This window comes from Balaenoptera borealis (genome assembly GCF_965194805.1).
Source record: "Balaenoptera borealis genome assembly, chromosome: 2".
Taxonomy (NCBI): Eukaryota; Metazoa; Chordata; class Mammalia; order Artiodactyla; family Balaenopteridae; genus Balaenoptera; species Balaenoptera borealis.
In genome coordinates this window covers 172,779,219-172,801,171 of record NC_138867.1, presented here as the reverse complement: position 1 = coordinate 172,801,171, position 21,953 = coordinate 172,779,219, and the positions used below count along the sequence as shown (strand labels likewise).

The 21,953-nt window shown below is 56.9% G+C and overlaps 1 protein-coding gene across 16 annotated transcripts in view; it reads left to right on the top strand.

Moving 5' to 3' along the window:
• MAST3 (microtubule associated serine/threonine kinase 3) overlaps nt 1-21,953 on the top strand; it is a gene marked incomplete at its 5' end in the record, with an annotated part of 36,787 nt that overhangs the window by 12,484 nt on the left and 2,350 nt on the right. For 3 of the 16 annotated variants that reach the window (XM_082381292.1, XM_082381285.1, XM_082381279.1), the window contains 25 exons: nt 3,738-3,826; nt 3,908-3,980; nt 4,170-4,190; nt 4,718-4,796; nt 5,258-5,418; nt 5,618-5,693; nt 5,987-6,196; nt 6,293-6,394; nt 6,669-6,801; nt 8,351-8,415; nt 8,840-8,925; nt 9,771-9,979; nt 10,626-10,764; nt 12,642-12,774; nt 12,931-13,096; nt 13,642-13,743; nt 14,454-14,576; nt 15,436-15,545; nt 17,299-17,438; nt 17,976-18,220; nt 18,675-18,881; nt 19,395-19,621; nt 20,060-20,182; nt 20,813-20,949; nt 21,062-21,243. In XM_082381292.1, coding sequence (XP_082237418.1) covers nt 3,738-3,826; nt 3,908-3,980; nt 4,170-4,190; nt 4,718-4,796; nt 5,258-5,418; nt 5,618-5,693; nt 5,987-6,196; nt 6,293-6,394; nt 6,669-6,801; nt 8,351-8,415; nt 8,840-8,925; nt 9,771-9,979; nt 10,626-10,764; nt 12,642-12,774; nt 12,931-13,096; nt 13,642-13,743; nt 14,454-14,576; nt 15,436-15,545; nt 17,299-17,438; nt 17,976-18,220; nt 18,675-18,881; nt 19,395-19,621; nt 20,060-20,182; nt 20,813-20,949; nt 21,062-21,243 — 3,338 coding nt within the window. Of the gene's footprint in view, nt 1-665; nt 987-1,120; nt 2,322-3,737; nt 3,827-3,907; nt 3,981-4,169; nt 4,191-4,717; nt 4,797-5,257; nt 5,419-5,617; nt 5,694-5,986; nt 6,197-6,292; nt 6,395-6,668; nt 6,802-8,350; nt 8,416-8,839; nt 8,926-9,770; nt 9,980-10,625; nt 10,765-12,641; nt 12,775-12,930; nt 13,097-13,641; nt 13,744-14,453; nt 14,577-15,435; nt 15,546-17,298; nt 17,439-17,975; nt 18,221-18,674; nt 18,882-19,394; nt 19,622-20,059; nt 20,183-20,812; nt 20,950-21,061; nt 21,244-21,953 lie in introns of those variants that run through there. The other 13 variants (XM_082381281.1, XM_082381286.1, XM_082381288.1 and 10 more) reach the window with 9 other exon arrangements.

The following is a 21,953-nucleotide window of genomic DNA, read 5'->3' as shown; positions in this document are numbered from 1 at the left end:
TCACAAAGGGACATATGTATATGGGGAACCAGAGGCTTGGAAGTTTGCCTAATGCTAACGTTTATCGAACATTTACCAGGCACTCTTGGGAGGCACAGTGTAATCTTCATGTCAGCCCCATTTTCCTCCCATCTTACAGTTGAGAATACTGAGGCTTGAGAAGTTAACTTTCCCATCATACAGACAGGAAGAGCATATCAGATGCCCTGACTCAGTTTGCTAAACACATCCTCTGTGCCAGTCCAGTGCTGGAAGATGCTGGGACCTCAAGGAGCCCAAGCCTGGGGAAGACAGAGCTGGACAGACACAAGAGAAGACCTCCTGAAGGAGGGGACGCTGGATTTTGCCAGGCAGGAAAGGCATTCCAAGGAGTAGAGCCAGCGTGGGTGCGGTAGCATGAGCTGGGCCAGGCCGCTGAATGGGTCTTGAGTGCCGCACCCAGAAGGGGTTAGCGCCGAGGTAGGGGAGAAAGGGGCGCGATCGGATTTACATTTTGAGGGAAGGGAGCCAACTTCCAAGGCCCTACATCCAGGTACCGCCAACGCCCCGCCCCCGCCGCCCGCAACCCTGGCAACGTCCCGCCCCTCCGCCCGCGGCCATGGCAACGCCACGCCCACCAGCCAGCACGCGGGTTCGCAGGCCTTGCTTCCGCGCCACTCGCCCCACCCCGCCAGGCCAGGCCCCGCCCCCGCGCTGTCCTGGGCGGGGTTCCAGGCCTCGCTCCCGGGCTCGCGCTTCCTCCTCGTCCCCTACCCCCAGCCCCGCGGCGCGCCCCCGCCCCTCACCGCGGGGCTCCCGGGGCAGATCCCGCCGTGAAGGTTCGTGTCCCGCCGCCGCTGGTTGTGCCCCCGCGCCTCTCGGGCCTCTGGCGGCGGCGGCGGCACAAAGGGAAGCAGCATGTCCGATCCTAGCTACTGGACGGCGGTGGCGGCGCCCGGCCACCGGAGCCGCCTGGCCAAGGGCGCGCTGCTGCAGCGCTCCAAGAGGTAGGGGGCTTCGCGCGGGCAAAGGCGCGGCGGCCGACCGAGCAGACACGAGTTGCCAAAAGTGTGTCTCGGCAGCGCAGGGAGGGCCACTGTGTGCGGCGGTAGGGGGAAGTGGGCGGATGCTTTGGGATCCAGGTATCCCCTGGGGTCCCAGGCACCCTCCTTTCACCGCTCCTTACCCAAATTGGGGTGTCTGTCCGCCGGGGTTGCAGCTCAGGTGGTGACAGAAGCAGCAGGGATTTGGGACTGAATCAGGATTCGAACCTGTCCTGTGGGCAGACCTGGGGAGGAGCTTCTTGGAAAAACTGAGGCTGTTTAGTCCCTGGGGCCCAGTCAGCGGAAATGTTGGTTCAGAAGCAAATATTTGCTGCAGGAGGATGGTGTGCTTGTCGGTTATGGGGGGGTGGGAGCAAATCACGGTGTTCTATCCAGAGCAAAGTGGAGTCTCAGTTTCTCCTGGAAGGCAGAGAAGCTAAGTGAGGGCTGTGAGCTTTGCTGGACCTGCGTTGAAATTCCAGCTCAGCCACTGTCAGGCTGTGTGCCTTCAGGCAGCTCCTTAACCTCTCTGTGCTTGAGTGTCTCACCAGTGCTTGGTCGGGGCATTCCCAGAGGGGAGCACAGGCAAAGGCTGGGCGGTGGGACCAGCTGCTGAAGGACCTTGAATGACTAATCCAGGGTTTAAACTCTTCTCCCAGAACGTGGGGAGCCACAGAAGGCTCATGGGCACCTCAGGGATCAGGTGCAGGAAACTGGCCTCAGGCCCCTCTTTTCTGACATAATTGTCACTCTCTGTTGTACCACAGGGCTGGTTATTGAAAAACTAGGCAGCTTCTCAGCGTCCTGGGCCTTCTCCAGGGAGGGCTGAGCACACAGTTGGTGCTCAATAGATGCTCGGGAATTGAACAGATGATGCCCAGTTCCCCTTTGAGATCTCAGATTTGGTTGTTTTCAAGAAAGCCCTGCCAGAGAGCAAGAAGGAGGCTCCCAGTGTTTTTCCCAAATGCTGTTGGAAGTGAAAAATGATGCATTGGGGTGCAGTGTGGGGGTGAGGAGCCGGGTGAGGGGCTGGAAGAGGATGTGGGCTGTCGGATGTGTGTGTGTTGGGGGAGGTGGTGACAGGAAGTTGTGCAGGAACCTGTGGGTTTCACTTTTGCTTTTGCACCTCAGACTAGAGGACAATCTCTGTGGCTGATGACATCTGTGGCCTCAGTTTTCCAGGCTGGGAAATGGGTACAGCTGGTCTCTCCCTCCTTTGGGCTTATTGCTATTGGCAGATGTTGGTGATTTAATTCGCTGGAGAGGCATTGCTTGCTCTCCCACCATGCACCAGGCTCTGTGAGTAATGTCAGGAGAAAGATGACAATATACGTACCTGCCACAATTTACCCAGTGCCAGGCCCAAAGCTGAGCACTGTGTATGCACCTTTGCAAAGTATACAGATGGGGAAACAGGCTCAGCAGAGCAGCTGCACATGGAGCCGTGGATAGGCTGAACCCCTCCTCCGTGCATGTCTTGTCTCCTGAGCCGGTTGCTGACCTCACTCTCCTCTGCCTGCACTGTGCCTTCTGCCTGGGACACCATTCCTGGCCCTGTGAGGCCCGTAGGTGTCATCTCTCCCTCCCTGCGCAGTTCTCCCGCCAAGGCTGGGCTGCGTTGGCGGCTCAGGCTGTGTGGGCTGATGCACTTGTCGAGAGCAATCGGAGCCGTTGCCGGGCGACTGCCGGAGTTGGTGGGGGGGGACCGTGTCGCTCCCAACTTCCCTCTGCCAGGCGGGGGCTGGGGCCAGGGCACGTATGGGAATTACTGGGCAAGGGGGGAGGGCGCCTGGGCCAGGGGTCTGGTGGCCAGGAGGGAGCTGGGATGAAGGGAGGAAAACATGTGGACAAAAGTTCGGCAGAACAGGGACTTCCCTGGTGGTCCGGTGGGTAAGACTCAGCGCTCCCAATGCGGGGGGGGGGGGGGGGGGCCCAGGTTCGATCCCTGGTCAGGGAGCTAGATCCTGCATGCCGCAACTAAAAGATCCCGTGTGCCGCAACGAAGATCCCACGTGCCGAAACTAAGACCCGGTGCAGCCAAAATAAAATAAATAAATAAACAAATAAATATTTTTTTTAAAAAAACATTCTTTGAAAAAAAAAAAAAGTTTGGTAGAACAAGAACAGGATCCAATGTGCAAGATGCTGGCTTTAGGGTTTCCAAGGATCAGATTGGCGTTTTAGGGGGATCTTGGGGAGGGGGTCTGCTCAGAGATTGGAGCAGTGGCCCTGGGAAAAGGTGCATAAAATGGAGTGGGCGCCTGCCTCAACCCACCTGTGGGTTCCAGGATCCTCTCCACCCTCTGCTTTATTCGCCATTGTTCCTGGCAGTGGCCACGATGTGGGCAAGGCTGTGGGGGTGGGATTGTGGAGCAACCTTCCCCCCCCCGCCCCCCCCCACCGGCATTGCATGACATGCAGAACTCCCCCCGCCAGAGATCGAACCCGTGCCCCCTGCATTGGAAGTGTGGAGTCTTAACCACTGGACCGCCGGGGAAGTCCTGGGCGTGGGATTGTGAACACAGAAGCTGGAGAAGCTGGGCCAGGGCCATGACGTTGGAGTGGGGCGGTCCGCCTGGGGAGCAGAGAGAGAGTGGTCGCCCCCAGCTTCCTGTCCTGCCCTGAAGCCGTCACCCGTGTGCTCCCTGTTGAAAATGTGGTCCTCTGACACAGGAGTCCTGGACCTGACCTTGTCCCCACCTCCCCCCCCAACAGCTGCCGCAGCGGGAACCGCAAGAGCCTGGTGGTAGGAACGCCCTCGCCGACCCTTTCCCGGCCCCTGTCACCACTGTCCATCCCAACAGGTGAGCGCGGGGGCAAGCGGGGCGGGGTGGGATTGTCCTGTCTCCACCCCCACTGACTCAGTTCCCCCACCTCCTCCTCAGCAGGCAGCAGCCCCCTGGATAGTCCTCGGAACTTCTCAGCTGCATCTGCTGTCAACTTCCCTTTTGCCCGGAGGTGAGTGGTCTCCGGCTTTGGGGGATGGTGTTGACATGATGGGCGAGGGGACAGGCAGGGGCATGCACTTGGTGGCTGGACCTGCCTCCTCATTAGCCTTTTCCCCACCCCTGGCCTCTGCCCTGCTGTGATCTCTCCTCTGGCTTCCGCCCCTGGCAAATGCACGCATGCACGCACGGTCTCCTGCAGCCACATCCCGAGCACAGACAGGTAATTTCTATGAGCCCTCCGGGAGGGGGAGGCGGAGGGGGTGGCATGGCTTGGTCCAGGAATCACTCATTCACTGAAAGTTGTTAATTCACTTAACAAGAGCTGATGGAGGACCTGTTATGTGCCAGGCACTTAGATGTCACTTATTCATTCAACAACATTTATTCAGTGCCTGCTGGATGCCGTGCCCTACCCTGGGGGCTGAGGAACAGGAGGCTGGACTTTGGCCCTCAGGGAATCCTCAGTCTGGTGGGAGTGGCCAGCGTGTACCCCAGCAGCTGCAACTCAGAGAGCAGCTTTGATGGGGGACGCACTGGCCGCTGGCATCAGGGAAGACTTCCCGGAGGAGGCAGCTGAAGAACAAGGAGAAAACACACAGTGGACTTGCTCACCCTGTATTCCTGTTCTTGGCCTTTTCAGAAGGTCCTTCCTCCAGTGGGGCCAGGATCGGCCAGCCACAGTGCCTGCCCTTGGTCCCCACTAGCTGCAGGGGCCGTGCCTTCCTTCCAACTTCTCATTCTCTCCAGGGCCGACGGCAGAAGATGGTCCCTCGCGTCCCTCCCGTCTTCTGGCTATGGAACCAACACACCCAGCTCCACTGTCTCGGTACCCACAAGTCCTACCTTGGCAGGCAGACAGGGGAGTGCCAGGTTGGGGGTGGGGGAGACACGTCTTTGGGTTTTTTTTTAAGGTGTTGGATAGTTATCCAATCAGCAAACATCCTGGCTGGCCCCTCTGTGCCCCATTTTGGGCAATGTTGGGGCATCCCTGAAAGGACCCAGCCTCAGCCCCAAGGGGCTCCTGGTCCGGGGTACACAGATATCCTCATCCTTGTGTGGTCAGGGAAGGCCTGGTCAGAGGGGGTCTTGGGGCTACCAAGGGAGCAGGTAGGGAAGGCTTCCTGGAAGAGGGGACATCAAAGCTGGAGTTTTGAGGGATGCATAGGAGCCAGGCAGGAGAGTTACCATCTGATGACCAGCAGACAGCCTGAGCCTCGAGGGGTAATGCTGGGGTCCTGGCTGTGGCACTGACCATGAACCCATGGCCCCGATACCCCCTCCTGCCAGTCGAGCTCATCCTCCAGGGAGCACCTCCACCAGCTTCCTTTCCAGCCGACACCGGACGAACTATGCTTCCTGTCCAAGCATTTCCGCAGCTCAGAGAGCATGGCTGATGAGGAGGGCGGCCACCACTCACCTCGCCTTCGGCCCCGCTCCCGCAGCCTCAGGTGGGCCTCAACCTCTGACCCCAGCCCCAGCCCCTCCCTGGGCTGACTTTGGGACCCACATTGCGGCTCCTCCTCCCCCTTTGGTCCTGACCATGCACAAGCCTGGCCTCTGGCCCTTGGCCCTCAGACCTGACTCAGCTGCCTTTCCCTGGGCTGTGTTTTGGGTCCCATGTCATAAGCCAGTTGTCCCCTCCTTCAGCCCTGGACGCACAACAGGGGCCTTCGACAATGAGATCGTCATGATGAATCACGTGTACCGGGAGAGATTCCCCAAGGTGGGCAGCGCCTGGCGGCTAGACCAGCCCCAGCTCCCCTTCATGTTGCTGTCCCTCCAGTGGCACCTGCTGTCTTCCTGGCTGCGTCCCCCCATCTGTCCATTTCTGTTTTTCCCTAATTCTGTGTCTCAAACTCCCCCCTCCCCCACCCACACCTATACACGTTGCTTCTTCTCCTCCAATCTTTGGACCCCATCGTCATATCTTCTCTCTCTCCCGCCCCCATCTGCGCATGTCGCTCCCCAGCCCCGTCCAATGACCAGGTCACCCTGTCTCCCCTGCTCCCCGCCCAGGCCACAGCACAGATGGAGGGCCGTCTGCAGGAGTTTCTGGCCACCTTCTCACCCGGCGCCCAGCTGGCACTGGCTGACGGCGTCCTGGGTTTCATCCACCACCAAATCATCGAGCTGGCCCGCGACTGCCTGGCCAAGTCTGGAGAGGCTCTTGTCACCTCCCGCTACTTCCTGGAGATGCAGGAGAAGCTGGAGAGGCTGCTGCAGGATGTACGTGGGGGCAGGGGAGCGCAGGGTTTAGGGGTTCCCAGGCAGGGCAGGGCAGGACCAAGGGCCTGCGGATGACGCTACAGCATCTGCCCCCAGGCCCATGAGCGCTCAGACAGTGAGGAAGTTGGCTTCATCGTCCAGCTTGTCCGGAAGCTGCTGATCATCATCTCGCGGCCAGCGAGGCTCCTCGAGTGCCTGGTGAGTGTCTTGGCACGTGGCCAGGTGCCGGGCTGAGTCCAGGCACCCAACAGTCCTGCCGAGATACAAGAGACAGGCCCCATCGTATAGGACTTTGAGAGGAATGCTGGGGGCTGCCAGGCTGCGGCGGGCTTCCCAGAGGAGGGGCCGGGAGCTAAGATCCCGGGGACGAGTTGGAGCCACTGGTGAGGATGCTTCAGACAGAGGGAGCGGCGTGTGCAAAGGCCTGCAGGTGGGACCAGGCCTCGGCTGATCAACCCCTCTGCACCCCCAGGAGTTTGACCCTGAGGAGTTTTACCACCTGCTGGAGGCTGCCGAGGGCCAGGCCCGCGAGGGCCAGGGCATCAAGACGGACCTGCCGCAGTACATCATTGGGCAGCTGGGCCTGGCTAAGGACCCCCTCCAGGGTGAGCTTGGGGTGGGGCAGAAAGAAGAAACTGGGGCGAGATTGCGGTGGAGCCGGGATTCCAACCCATGCCCATCTGACTCCAGAGCCACCACACTGTCCTTCCTCTCTCTTTGGCCCTGTCCTCAGCCACCTGCAAGGCATATTATGGGGAAAGTGCCCAGGATTCCGGGGTAAGGTGGCCACAAGTTGGAGCCCCTGACCTGCCAAGTCCTCAAATGCTAAGTCAAGTTGGGCCAGGGTGCCAGGGGACCACCTTTAGCAGTGGCATTCACGTTGTCCTGTGAATTCACAAAGCACTTTCCCAGTTTCATCCTACTGTGGCCCGGGAAGTGGGACCTGGGAAGTGGGAATCAGACGGGGCAGCCCATGGGCACGACCGAGGTGGTCGAGAGCCCCCCAGCCAGGACAGGGGAACAACCGAGACATGGTGCTAGGGGAGCATTGAACTTGAACCTGGCCTGGTCCAGGGGTGGTTGGGGGAGCTCTGGGAAGGGAGGATATTCAGGCTGGGGCCTGGAGGATGGAAAGGTGTGCAGATTTAGGGGAGAGAGAAAATGAACTGGGCAGGGGGAATGGTGAAGGCAAAGGTCCTGAGGTGGGTCTGTGTCTGGCGTGTTGGAAGAGCAGCAAGGAAAGGGGTGTGGCTGAGGAAGGAGGGGAGCTGGGGGGAGGCGCCGGGGTCAGCAGGGACCAGCCGCAGTGGCCAGCGTCCGCTGGGATTGGGCTGCCATTGTCCCCATTTAAAGCTGGAGAGACTGAGGCTCCAGGCAGATGAGATTGAGCTGAGGTTCAGGCCCATGTGTGCCCAAGGCCAGATCGCCCGTGGACTAGCCGTGTGGCTGCAGCCAACCTCTTTTCTGTCTCATGAAGATGACGCAGGCGGCACTGTGGGTGGGCCCGGGTGTCAGAGGAAACACGAAGTGGCCAGGCAGGCAGGTGGCAGCTGAGGCTGCGGGGGCAGATCATCTACCCAGCACCGCGCAGTGGGCCCACTGACAGTGGGACAGGCCGGCTGCATTTGAACCCGGGCCTCCCTCACCCTGAGGCTCCACTGCCCCATCTTAGCCCTGCTCTGTGACCGCAAGACACTGTCTTCGTGGCCACCGTCACTGCTGATGTTCACCAACTGCACACTCCCACCCGGGGCCGCCCCTCTGCTAAGCCCCAGGGCTGGAAACTAAGGGGGCTCCCCTGGACCATGCCCTGAGCTGAGGAGGATGTTAGGAGCCATCACCCAGAGGGGTGGCGTCACGGCCGGTGTTCACAGGCCCAAGACTTGGGGCCAGGGTTCAAGGTAGGCTGAGCATTCGGAGCCTGGGCTTCCCACTGGCCCTTCTAGAAGGTTCCTTAGTCATTGTTCAGTCCAGCCTCCTGGGTTTGACCGACACCTGGACGCAGTAGGGGCTGAATGACAGCATCGTGGGAGCTGGTCAGGGGAGGCACCATTTCCCCAGCCCAGGATGAGCCCTGGAGGCCTCTGGAAGTCTCTGGGTGGTGGAGGGGCAGGGCTCAGAAACTCCATTTGAGGCTCCTCCCTCACTTTACAGAGATGGTGCCTCTGAGTCACCTTGATGACAGTGGAGGACAGCCCCCAGCACCGGAGTCCCCAGAAGTAAGACGCAGAGCTTTGGCGGCCCCACCTGTCTTGTTCTTTTGACAGTAGACCAGGTGGCCATGAGAAGGGCTGGGTTTGCTGTTTGCTGAGGTTTTGCATATAGCAGGTGCTTAATGAACGCCTGTGACTTTGGGGGGGATGGTGGGGGCAGGTGAGTTTGCCCTGCCATGGAGGTTGGGCAGGGCAGGGTTGGAGGGGGCACTGGAAAGGGGAGCTTTGCAGAATGTGTAGGAGTTTTCTGGAAGGAGGGCATGCATGGCTTAAGCAAAAGCTCAAACTCGGAAGCTGAGTTTGAGAAGTTTGTATAGGAGAAGAAGTAGCATCAGGTGCCAGGACCAGCAGTTGGGACTTGGGGGCAGGAAGAACACAGCCTGCTCTGCGGTGGGGCAGGACCCTGACCCCTCTTGCCATCGCCCCCCAGAGTCGTGCCCTGGTCGGCCCTTCACGGAGGAAGCCCTGTGAGAGCGACTTCGAGACTATCAAACTCATTAGCAATGGGGCCTACGGGTGAGTCCTTGGGTACCCCATAGACCTGTTTCTCAGATGCCCATGGGGATGGCTGAAACCCACACAGTCCCTGAGTGTGCAGACAGGGAAACTGAGGCCTGAAGAGGGAAGTGGAGGCACAAAACAGCAGGGGCATGGCCTTGGAAGGGCTTGTCCGTGATCTAGGTCCTTACTTGCCCCAGGTGTTTGGGGTTCTAGGAATTTGGGGACTGAGCAAGGAAAAAGATGGCCACACGATGGCAGTAGCGTGCGCCATGCATTCTTTAAGTGCCGCTTTGACGGATTTGCTTTGGGGGAGGGGGGATTGGGAGCGGGGAGGAGTCCCTCACAGCATAAGACCGTTGTGGGGTCTGGGACGGAGGGGGGCTTGCAGAGGAGGCTTCTGTGTCCGCAGCACAGTGGGGAGTCTCTGGGTCAGAGAGCTCCACAGGGCAGGAGCAGCTTGGGGTCTTTAGTAGCCCCAGCGTTTATCTTATCTACAAGGTATGCAAAACCAGCAGGCTCTAAATGGCTAAAAATCTGCTTATTTGACTTGTAATTAAAGCAATCTGAGTGTGTGCCAGCGGGGCTTTTGAGCTAGTGGGTCTCAGTCGGCTGTGAAGAAATAAACAACCTAGGGGTCATCTTTGGCTCTTTATATGACACCAGGGAGAGTGGCTTAAACCCACGGGGTGGCTGCTTTGGGAGAAGGGAGGGCCGGGTAAAGAAAACAGGTGTCCCGGGTGGAGGGCACAGCACAGGCAAAGGCACGGCGGGTTGGGTTCTGGACCCAAGTCGGGTCCCAGTGCTTGCTGGGACCTGGATCTCGGGCCTCAGCGAGCCCGGCTCCGCCCCCCCTGCCCCAGGGCCGTCTACCTGGTGCGGCACCGGGAAACGAGGCAGCGCTTTGCCATCAAGAAGATCAACAAGCAGAACCTGATCCTTCGCAACCAGATCCAGCAGGTCTTCGTGGAGCGCGACATCCTCACCTTCGCTGAGAACCCGTTTGTGGTCAGCATGTTCTGCTCGTTCGAGACCCGGCGCCACTTGTGCATGGTTATGGAGTATGTGGAAGGTGCGGTCACTGGGGCTTGCATGCCTCCACAGCAATGGAGAGCTTACTCCTTATCCAGAAGAAATACCTTACCCCTCCTTTGATCAAGCCCGCAGTCTGCTCTGTCCTCCATGGGGTCCCAGCCTCAGGGAGTTGGAACTGGGGGATCCCAAAGAGAAATGTGAGGGCAGGACCCTAGGGTATAGGGGTCAGATGGACAGCCTAGGCAGGAGGGACTGGTGGTCAGAGGCCTAGAGACTAGAGCAAGAGCAGCGAAGGGAGGGAGGCGTGCGTCACAAGGACTAGGAGGGTTGGGGACCAGGGTGAGGAGTTGTGGGATCAGGTTTGCAGTTCAGGAAAGAGCAGGGCCTTCAGGTAAGTGCAGGACGTGCATTTACCAAGGTGCTGCCAGGTGAGGAGAGGAAGCATGCACTTAGGAGGCACCAGCTGTGTACAAGGGAAGGGACTGTGCACTTAACAGAGCTGCTGCCCTGCCAGGGGAAAATCAGAAGGCAGGGTCTGCCTATCCTCCCGCCCCTCCCAGTTCCCCACCCCAATTCAGGACAGATTGGAGACACTTTGCAGAAGGTGGGGAGGGCACATAGGCACAAGTCTGGGCATGGCTGTAGAGCCGAGGGCCTCTGTGAGCACGTCCACCCCTCTGCAGGCGGCGACTGTGCCACGCTCCTAAAGAACATGGGCCCGCTGCCCGTGGATATGGCCCGCATGTACTTCGCCGAGACGGTGCTCGCGCTGGAGTACCTGCACAACTATGGCATCGTGCACAGGGACCTCAAGCCGGACAAGTGAGTGGCCCCGGCTCTCAGGGGGCGGGGCTCAGAGTAGCCTGGGGGCGGGGCCTCTGAGTGGGTCTGGGGCTGCTCAGGAGCCCCACCATCTAGATTCTGCTGGCATCATGGGCCCGCTGCTGGTAGAAAGCAGGGATCTTGGCAATGTTGAGCACCTGGTGTGTACCGAAGAGAGCAGGTATTTAATAGGCGCCTGCTGTGTGCAGGGGAAGGACAGTGCACTTATCGAGGTGCTGGCCAGGCAAAGTGAGGGGGCACAGACTGGACAGGGGAAGGGACCATGCACTCACAGAGCTGCTGCCACACAAGGGAAGTGAACATGCACTTATAAGGCACCAGCTATATACAAAGAGCGGGGACATGCACTTTGCAAGACCTTATGTGTAGAGAAAGGGACTGCATGTCTTGAGCTCCTGCTGTGTATTAGTGCAGGGAAGAAAGAGAGTCCTAGGGTGTTTATTTTATCCTAGCTTCTAGTAAGCACCTACTGAGTGCCCGGTGCTCTCTGGGTGACTGAAAAACGCAAGTGTGAGTGTGAATAATCCCTCATGCTTTGTAACCCTTTCATAATTTTCAAAGCACTCTTCCCTACATTAGTTGAGCACCTCCTGTGTACAGAGGAAAGGGCTGTTCTTACATCAAGTGCCCTTTGAATACCAGGCAAGAAGTGTGAGTTTCTCAGGTACTTGCCATGTGGAGGTGTGGACATAAGCGTTAAGAGTCTGCATGTTTTCAGGGCATCTTGTAGTTTGCAAGTGGCTTAGAAAACAAAGCACCTGTATTTGGCACCTTCTGTATACCTGGGCCTGTGCTCACCGTTTTAAGGAACCCAGACGGCGGTATAACTAACTTCTCACACACTGATGACCCTTTTGAGTTTATAAAGCACATTTTTTAGCTGGTGTGTATTTATTGGGCACCAGCTGTGTAAAAGTGATCAGAACAACAGTTATTAGGCAATGACTGTGTGTCAGTCCCCGAACACTGCAGCTGTTTTTTTATAAAGTTTTTATGTTGAGGTCAGCATGCATTGAGCACCTACTGTGTGCCAGGGACATGGGTCCCTTTCTCCAATGGAGGTACTTGCTATGTGGAGGTGTGAACATAAGCCTTAAGAGCCCTGCATGTTTTCAGGGCATCTTGTTGTTTGCGAGTGGCTTAGAAAACAAAGCAAATGTGTGTTGGCACCTGCTGTGTACCTGGGCCTCTGTGCTCGAAGCTTTAAGGCTGCTTGCTTTGTGCCCATCGGGCCTCTGTGGGATCATCCTGGAGTGGGATCTACCAAGTGTCCCCAAGGCAGAATCTGCCCCTCCCAAGCTCAGGACCCTCATCTGAAAAACGGGGTGGGAAGGTGCGGCCCTGGAGGGTTCAGGGATACATGGTAGGTGTGTAAGTTTTAAAAAACTGGTGCGCCCATGAGGGGCACAAATATTTCTGTACACAGCAGGTGCTAAAGACATGTTCACTTAACAATAGGTGCTTACAAAGTGTTCAGTTTGTTAAAATCGTGGATGCACGTACAAGAATATGCTGTAGATCCCCCCCAGGAGGTGTTCACGAAACGTTTTAACGCCCAGTGGGGACATGCTGTGATTCTCAGGAACTTAATTTTTGCACAGCGGAGTATACAGCAGGTGCTCAAGAGCAACACCAGATGCACCCAGTTGGTGCACAGAGATGTTTGCCAAATTTGTAATATTGCCCAGGACCCGTTGGTTCTTTCAGTAATGTGATCATGCACAGGCAGTGCTTTCTGATCCATGGAGGGGTCGGGCCGCCTCCTGTAGGACCAAGTTCTGGGTGGGCGAGGGGGCGGGGGCAGCCTAAGCAGCTCGGGCCCCCCAGCCCTGAGCGCACCACCCGCCTGCCCACAGCCTGCTCATCACCTCGCTCGGCCACATCAAGCTAACTGACTTCGGCCTGTCTAAGATCGGGCTCATGAGTATGGCCACCAACCTCTACGAGGGCCACATCGAGAAGGACACTCGGGAGTTCGTGGACAAGCAGGTGGGCGGGGCTGCCTCCCTCTGCCTGAAGCCTGAGCCCAGGACATGGGGAGACATTGCAGCAAAAAAGGAGAAAATAAACTATCCCTGTAATTCTACCCACACTTTCTTCCCTGGCTGGGGGCGGTCTTTCATTTCCCTGTCCCACCTGGCCCAGGTGTGCGGGACGCCTGAGTACATCGCCCCCGAGGTGATCTTCCGCCAGGGCTACGGGAAGCCAGTGGACTGGTGGGCCATGGGCGTCGTCCTCTACGAATTCCTGGTGGGCTGCGTGCCATTCTTCGGAGATACCCCTGAGGAACTCTTTGGCCAGGTGGTCAGTGGTGCGTTCCCCCTGCCCTGTAGCCCCAGGTTTAAGTCTCAGCCCCACTTTGGCTCTGGTCGGTGGTTCCCCTGCCTTTGCTGGGGAGGGGAGCAGGCCCACTTGTGGATTGGGCACCTGTGGCGTGCCCGGCCCCAGCTGAGCCCTGGGGACACAGCCAAGGGCGAGACGGACAGTAAGAGAGATAAATAAGCAAATTACAGAGCAGTCAGAGGCAAAAAATACCGAGGAGGGAAGGAAGCAGGAAGAAGGGAGGGGGCGGGGGGGGGGCGGGTGGTAGGGGTGCTATATTAAATAGAGAGTCACACAGGGCCACACTGGGGTGACATGTGGGCAAAGACTTAAAGGAGCGAGAGGGAGCCACAGAGATGGATGAAGGGAAGGTGCTCAGGGCAGAGGGCACAGCCAGAACAAAGGCTGTATGGGACCAAGCCTGGTATGCTGAAGGAGCAGAGGAGGCTGATGGCTTGGAGCATAGAAAGGGGAGGTAGTAGGAGGTGCTAGGAAGCGCTGTCCCCAGTCCCTCATTCCCTCCTCTCATTTTAGACGAGATCATGTGGCCAGAGGGGGACGAAGCCCTTCCAGCTGACGCCCAGGACCTCATCACCAGGCTGCTCCGACAGAGCCCCCTGGACCGTCTGGGCACTGGTACGTAGGTGTGGGTGGGGCCCAGGTGGGTGGAATGGGGGCTGGGGTAAACAAGAGCTCTATTTGAGAGGCTGCATAGAGGAGGGGGACTTGAAACTGGGGTTTTGAAGGATGCATAGGAGCTCACCAAGAACTAGCATAAGACTTTGAAGAGTAGCAGGTAGCTGGGTCTGGTTCAGACAAGGGGCACTGAGGCTGTGTATATGAGCCTGCCAGGTTGCCATGGGCTTTGTCCTATGGTCCCCAAGGCCCAGCCCAGTGGATCCCACTGTCCCAAGTTTCCCCAGCCACCAAAATAGTGATTAAGGGATTATTTAATATTCATGCAGCCACCCATTATGTGGCCACTACAGATCACATTTAGGATGAAGCTTGGCCACTGGAGAGGACTATGGGGGCTGAGGTTGGGGAACAGGATACAGTCAGCTCTGCTTCATGCAGTCAGCTCTGCTCCATGGGGTAGAAACATGTGGAAAAAGCCCCCTCCTAAGGTTCTGGGGTTTCTCCAGGTGATGGGATCTCAGAATCCAGCAGAGGGAAGAACAGGGCCTGGGTTCTAGCCCTAGCTTGGTTCCCCTATGGGCTCTTAAAGGATGGCTCGTTTCCCCTCCTATCTTTCTGGTTCTGTGTTGGCCAAGTTTGTGTTCATAATTGGCCCAGGGGGCCATGGGGGGTGGGGACCAGCAGGGCTCAGCCATGCATGTCTGCAGGAGGCACCCACGAAGTAAAGCAGCACCCTTTCTTCTGGACACTGGACTGGGCGGGGCTTCTGCGACACAAGGCCGAGTTCGTGCCGCAGCTTGAAGCTGAGGACGACACCAGCTACTTCGACAGTAAGCAGGGGTCCAGGAGGCAGGCTGTGCTGTCCCACGATCTCCTGGGGTGGTGAGGGGTATCTAACAGGGTCTCCACCCCAGCTTGGTGCCTCGCCCTGTGCCTGGAGCTTCCAACTTCCTGAGCTTTCCAAGAAGCTGGGGCATGTCTGCTGGCTGCCCCCCTGCCTGGGTTTCCTATGCGTCTGAGCTCAGGAGGCTGTCGCACCACCTTGGGTTGCGGGAGGGGAAACCAAGGCACTGAGTGTGGCAGCCCTCGCCTGGGGGTCCCCCAGCAGGTTCAGCCTCCTGAGTGTCAGCCCTGACCAGGCATGGAGCCCTGCCTGTCATACAGGAGGGTGGGGTGCTTCGCTCAGCTTTGCTGGAGGGGGTCCCCTCAAGCACTTCAGGTGAGCTCAGACAAATCTCCTTCTCCCCACTCGGGGCTCTGGCCAAACACAGAGTAAATGCCCTCGGCTTCCAGTGCCTCCTCCAGAACTTGATGTGTGATCTCGGGCATGTCAGAGGTCCTCTCTGAGCATCTGTTTCCTTTTCTGTAAGATGAGGAACATCCTTTATGTTTGAGATGCACAATTTTACCTAACTCTGGGTAACCCATCTTAAGGGTGAGGAAACTGAGACACAAGAATTCCCATCCACAGTCCCACAGCTTTTAGGAACACAACTGGGATTTATTCCCAGATACTAAATCTGCTGCCCAAGCCTCCTCTGGTCCTTAAACATACCAAGCCTGGTCCCACCACAAAGCCTTTGCCCTGACAGTGTCTCCCCACCTGGGAGGCCCTCCCCACATCACCCCACAGCCCCTGTGTCCACCTCCCAGCATCAGGTGGGCTGCACATGCCTTTCCCTCCCACAGCGCGCTCAGAGCGTTACCGTCACCTGGGCTCTGAAGATGACGAGACAAATGATGAGGAGTCATCCACGGAGATCCCCCAGTTCTCATCCTGTTCCCACCGGTTCAGCAAGGTGAGCCTGGGCCCTGGATGTAGCTAGTGCTCAGGAAACAGGGCAAGATGTTTGGGGGGGGTTTTCTTTTTTTTTTTTATTGTAGTGAAATACATGTAACATAAAATAGACTATTTTAGCCATTTTAAACTGTACATACAATTCAGTGACATTTGGTACATTCACAATGTTGTGCAACCATCACCTGTATCTAGTTCCAGAACATTTCCATCCTCCCCAAAGGGCAACCTTGTACCCGGCTGCAGTCACTCCTCGTTTCCCCCTCCCCCGCTCCCCAGCAACCACTAATCTGCTTTCTGTCTCTATGCATTTACCTGTTCTGGACATTTCACATACATAGAATCATACGCTATGTGGGACCACTGGGGAATTCCCTGTGTCTGGCTTCTGAAGGTTGATCCACATGGTAGCATGTGTCAGTGCTTCATTCCTTGTTATGGCTGAATAATATTCCATTATATGGTTGGACCATATTTTGTTTTATCCACTCATCAATTGATGGACATTTGGGTTGTTTCCACTTTGAGGCAATTGTGAATAGACCTGCTATGCTGGGTGTTATATTATAGCCTCATCAGCTTAACTTGAGTTCCTTCCTTTGTTTATAATTTGATTTAAAAACCTGCACTGCTTATGGGTCTGGGCCCCAGGCAGGAAACCCCAGCTGTGGCCCCTTGGTAGCCAGGCCGCTCTGAGCCTCAGTTTCTTCACCTGTACAGTGGGCTAAAGACTCTACGTCTTTAGAGATGTGGTAAGTAAGGATCTGAGGAAGTGACTCAGGGAAGTGTCAGGCATGTAGGAAACACTCAACTAAGCCATCCCCCATGAATGTGGTTGTTGTTACTGTTTTTTTGTTTCTGTTTTTTTTTTTTTTTTTTTGATGTGGACCATTTTTTTTTTTTCAGGTACTATCAGAATTTATTGAAGGGCTTCTTAATCTAGGGTTTGTGAACTTGCATGGGAATAAATTACATCTTTATTTTCACTAATCTCGAACTGAAATTTGGCATGTTTTCCAATTGTAATATAAGCAACAAATCACAGTAATATTAGCATGACCTTGACTTTGTCACCAATACAAATCATGGATTTTTCACATCACACTGGAGTCGTTGCAAAATATCTTTCAAGTTCAAAACTACTTCAAAATTATGGTGCTTATAAGACCTGCTAGATCTTGTTATTTAATGCATTACTAAAGAGGCACGTATAGTACCATATTGCTGGTTTAAAAAATATTCTAATATTATTTTAATATATTTTTAATATATTTAATATATTTATATTTAAATATTTAATATAATATAAATATAATATAAATATAAATATTTATAATTAATATATTTAATATATTTAATATATTTTAATATAATCAGCCTCGCTGACCTATTTCATTTGATGCATTTAAAAATACTACTCTGAGAAGAGATCTGTAGGTGTCACCAGTTTGCCAAAGGGGCTCATGTACAGAAATACATGCTTGTCATGATGGTAGCAACTCCTCCTCAGAAGCCTCAGGGGCCAGAGCTCTGCCCAGAACTCTCCTTCGGCTGTGGACCATTTTTTAAAGTCTTTATTGAATTTGTTTCAATATTGCTTCTGTTTTATGTTTTGGTTTTTTTGGCTGCGAGGCATGTGGGATCTCAGCTCCCTGACCACGGATTGAACCCACACCCCCTGCATTGGAAGGCGAAGTCTTAACCACTGGACTGCCAGGGAAGTCCCGTTACTGTTATTTTTAATTGCTTCCCAGGTCTACAGCAGCTCTGAGTTCCTGGCCGCCCAGCCCACCCCAACCTTTGCTGAACGGAGCTTCAGTGAGGACCGGGAGGAAGGGTGGGAGCGCAGCAGTGAGGGGGACTATGGGCGCCGGCTGAGCATCACCGAGGTCCGGTAGGTGGGCTGGGGAGTATAAGCAGATCCAGCTTCCAAACCTGCTGGGAGGTGGAGCCACAAAGTCTTAACATTGGAAAGAGCTTCCCAGTGGCCCAGTAGAAAAGGGTAAAACATATTGGCCAGCCTGTCAGACCCCTGCCAACCTGGCCCCTATCATCACTCCCTTTGGCTTTGCATTCCTAACCACACTAAACCTAAAGCAGCCATGTACCGTCACACTGCTAGGCTTTTGCTTGCGCTGTTTCCTCTGCCCAGAATACCCTTTGCTCATGAAGTCCCTTTCATCTTTCAATGTCCAAACTCACAGAAATAATCAATGTCTGCTAGAGGATGGGCGTTGGAAGCTGGGTTTTAAAGATTGAATAGGAGTTCTCTGGGCAGTCACAGAGGACAGAGCAGCAGAGGGAGCTCACCTTATATTTACAAATTACCTCTGAATCTAGGCTGAGAGTTAAGATATGGTCACTAGGGGAAACTGGGTGTCCTGGGGTGAGGGCACCTGGCAGGTGTGACTCAGGCTCTTCCCTGCTACAGGCTGAGGTCCTGCACATCCTCCGGTTCCTCCTGCCACTTATCCTTTTCCCAGCCTGAGCGGGGCCCTAGCCCATCTTTCCTGAACACCATCAACCTGGACACGATGCCCAAATTTGCCTTCTCATCAGAGGATGAGGGAGCCGGCCCAGCTCCTGTGGGCCCCAAAAGGCCCATCTTCATTCTAGGGGAGCCCGACCCACCCCCAGCAGCCACCCCAGTGATGCCCAAGCCCTCAAGCCTTTCTGGTAGGTGGAGTCCAGGGTGGGAGGGATGGTGTCATGGAGAGTTTCCCACAGGAGGGACTATCTGAGATGGGTTTTGAAGGATGAGTAGGAGTTCTCTAGAGACAACATTCACTTGTGTAACAAAGGCCTCAGTCTGAGGGTGATACCCCCCAGCTTCATTGGATTAGGACGGGAGAGAGGAATTGAACTGGGGAGCTCCAAGAGTGGGAGTTAGGAATCTGACTGGGGTGAGGGGAAGGCTTCTTGAAGTAGGGGACTTGAAGAGTGGAGCTTCCCAGGGAGAGCAGTGAAAGAAAGGTGTGCAGGAAGAGGGAACGCCTGAACAAAGGCCAGGAGGCTGGACTGTGTACACACTGACCAGGGAAGAAGGGGCTTTGCCTTCTGAGGGCAGAGGGGGCAAGTGGTGAGATGGAGGAGGGGCAGACTGACCCCCTGACCCTGCTGATCCCCGTAGCTGACACAGCTGCCCTCAGCCACGCACGCCTACGAAGCAACAGTACCGGTGCACGACACTCTACGCCGAGGGCCCTGGATGCCAGCCGGGGCCGCCGCCTTGGGGGCCCAAGAGACTCAGCCCCTGAGAAATCCAGGACCTCCCCCAGCGGGGGTCGCGTGCCCAAGTCAGCCTCAGTGTCTGCCCTGTCGCTCATCATCACGGCAGGTGACGCCCACGGCCCAGCCTCGTCTTTGCTTGTCTGTCCATGTCCATTTTAACCATGGAGTGGGGGCTGCTTTGGCCAGCGGGAGCTAGAGGGGGTCCCTCCAGGTGATGTGTCCCTGGGCACAAAGCTCCCAGGGCTGCTCTTCGGGGCTGAGCCCAGGAGACGGGAAGCAGCTGGGGGACTGGCATTCCTGGCAGCAGGCACTACATGTGCAAAGGCCTGGAGGGGAAGGGGGAGGGTGTTTGGGGCATTGGAGCGGCAGCAAAGCAGCCAGAGTGATCAGTGTGGGGACTTCCCTGGTGGTCCAGTGGTTAAGACTCTGAGCTTCCACTGCAGGGGGCATAGGTTCGATCCCTGGTCCAGGAACTAAGATCCCACATGCTGCGCCGTGCGGCCAAAAAACAAAAACAAAAACAAAAACAAACCGATTGATCAGTGTGGAGGGAGGGGAAGGTGCCTTGTGAGGGGACCCACAAGGGAGTGACCCCCCTCCCTGAACCTCATCCCTGCAGATGACGGCAGCGGCGGCCCCCTCATGAGCCCCCTGTCCCCACGCTCAGTGTCCTCAAACCCGTCGTCCCGTGACTCCTCTCCAAGCCGAGACCCTTCCCCCGTGTGTGGCAGCCTGCGGCCCCCCATCGTCATCCACAGCTCGGGCAAGAAGTACGGCTTCAGCCTGCGGGCAATCCGCGTCTACATGGGTGACAGTGACATCTACACCGTGCACCATGTCGTGTGGGTGAGTTGGCCCTGGGATGGGCGGAAACAGCCAGACCTGGTTTGAGTCCCAGCTCTGCCCTGGCAAGGTGCTTCCCTTTTGGAGCTGCATTTGTTAGTCTTGGAAAGCAGGCGAGTACTCATTGCCTATGAGGTTTTGGAGCCCAGGGCAGGGAACTGATGCCACCTGTGTCTTAATGGTCCTTGTCAGTTATGGGGAGAGGATTAGGCGAGAGGGATGGAGACCTCAAGTGGGCACAAAGCTCCCGCACAGTGGGTGTTTTGTCCTCCCTCCCCCAGCCCAGGACCTGTCCCTTCCCCACTGGTCTCTGAAAGGTCTGGGAAACCAGGCAGTGTGAAAGGCAGCAGCTTGCTGGGGGCCTGTAGCTGACTCAGCTGGGCTGGGGTCTCTAGCTCTGGGGCCCAGGCCACTGACCCCGCCATCTGCCCCCACCCCCAGAATGTGGAGGAGGGAAGCCCTGCCCAGGAGGCAGGCCTGCGGGCCGGGGACCTCATCACCCACATCAACGGGGAGTCGGTCCTGGGCCTGGTGCACATGGACGTCGTGGAGCTACTGCTGAAGGTGCAGGCCCCCAACCCCACCCCCGCCTCCATCGCAGAGCCTCCACCCCCTGTCCATCCTCAGGGCCCCTGGATCTCCCAACACTGCCCACCTTCTGGGCTGCTCCTGTGACCCCCATCCCCACCCCTTGGCCTCAGCTCCCGATTCTGTGTGGTTCTCCCCGTCCAACCATACCATTCCGCATTCGGCCCTGCATGCCCCGTCCCCTCTGCCTCAGAGCCACTCCTCCAGGAAGCCCTTCCTGCCCCCTGGGTGCCCCTTCTCCTGACCTTCCCTCTGGCCCACCCTGACTCTGTGGGGCTGGGGGTATCTGTACCATCTTTGCCTCCTGCCCCCCTCAGACCACGGGTCCTCAGGGGCTGAGGCCTAGAGGCGGGGAGGTGGGCACAGGTGAGGAGGCAGACCCCTAGTTGGATAGCTCCTGGGACCAGTGGGTGGGTAGATGGCTCATTGGATGGATGGACAGATGGCAGACATCCATCTTTGGCCCAGTGAGTGGTGGGGTCATTAGGTAAGAAACAGGTGGTTAGGATCCGGGGCTTCCGATGGATGAGTAGATGGGTGGGTGGGTGCATGGACGGCTCGTTGGATGGAAGGCACACAGGCGACCCCTTGCCATCCCTCCTGCAGAGTGGCAACAAGATTGCCCTTCGGACCACGCCCCTGGAGAACACCTCCATCAAGGTGGGCCCCGCACGGAAGAATGTGACCAAGGGCCGCATGGCACGCAGGAACAAGCGGAGCCGAAGGCGGGAGACGCAGGACCGGTGAGCGGTGGGCTGGCTGCCGGGGAGGGTTGATGCAGGACCTGTGGCATGTTTGGGCAGCCCGGGCCGCTGGGGGCAGGGGTTCTGAAGAATCTGGGTTTCTAACCCCCAGGCGGAAGTCGCTCTTCAAGAAGATCTCAAAACAGTCATCCGTGCTGCACACCAGCCGCAGCTTCTCTTCCGGCCTCCACCACTCCCTGTCATCCAGCGAGAGCCTCCCGGGCTCACCCACCCACAGCCTCTCCCCCAGCCCCACCACACCCTGCTGCAGCCCGGCTCCCGATGCCCCAGCAGGTGGGTGCACCCGCCAGGACCACCCTGGGAAGAACGGCCCCTTAGGGCTGCGGTGGTGAGCCCAGCGGGGGAGTGAGCAGAGTTGGGAGGCTGGAATGACCTGATGTGTGACAGCCTCAAAGGCAGTCTGGGATGGGCAGGGAAGGGTGTGCCCAGCAGAAGGAACATCATGAACAAAGGGGATCCAGACAGGAGAGATGTGAAAGCTAGAGGGAGGCTAGGGAGAGGGGATTGGGGGATGGATCAAGCCGAAGAGCTGGGCTTAAATTGGGGGGCAGTAGGGAGCCATGGAGGGTGAGCCAGAGAGGGCATGGAAAGATTGTTCTGGAGCAGGAAAGGATGGTGACTTGGCCCAACCCTGAGGGTCCCCAGTCTGTGAGAGACAGCCAGAGATGGACACCCCTAGTCCCACTGGGTTAGCATCAGACTAGAGACAGTCTGGGGCAATCCACAGAGGCAGGGAAGGCTTCCTGGAGGAGAGCCCCCAGGAAGCCCTCCCTGCCTTCTGGGGACCCCAACTGCTATCTCTCCCTCTGGCCTACCCTGACCTCATGGGGCTGGGGGTATCTGTGCCATCTTTGTCTTTCTCAGATCAGGCATCCTCAGGGGCTGAGGCCTAGGGGTAGGGAGTGGACAAAGGCAGAGGCAGGGCCCTTACTGGATAACTTCCAGAACCAGTGGGTGGATGGCTCATGGGGTGGATAGATGGA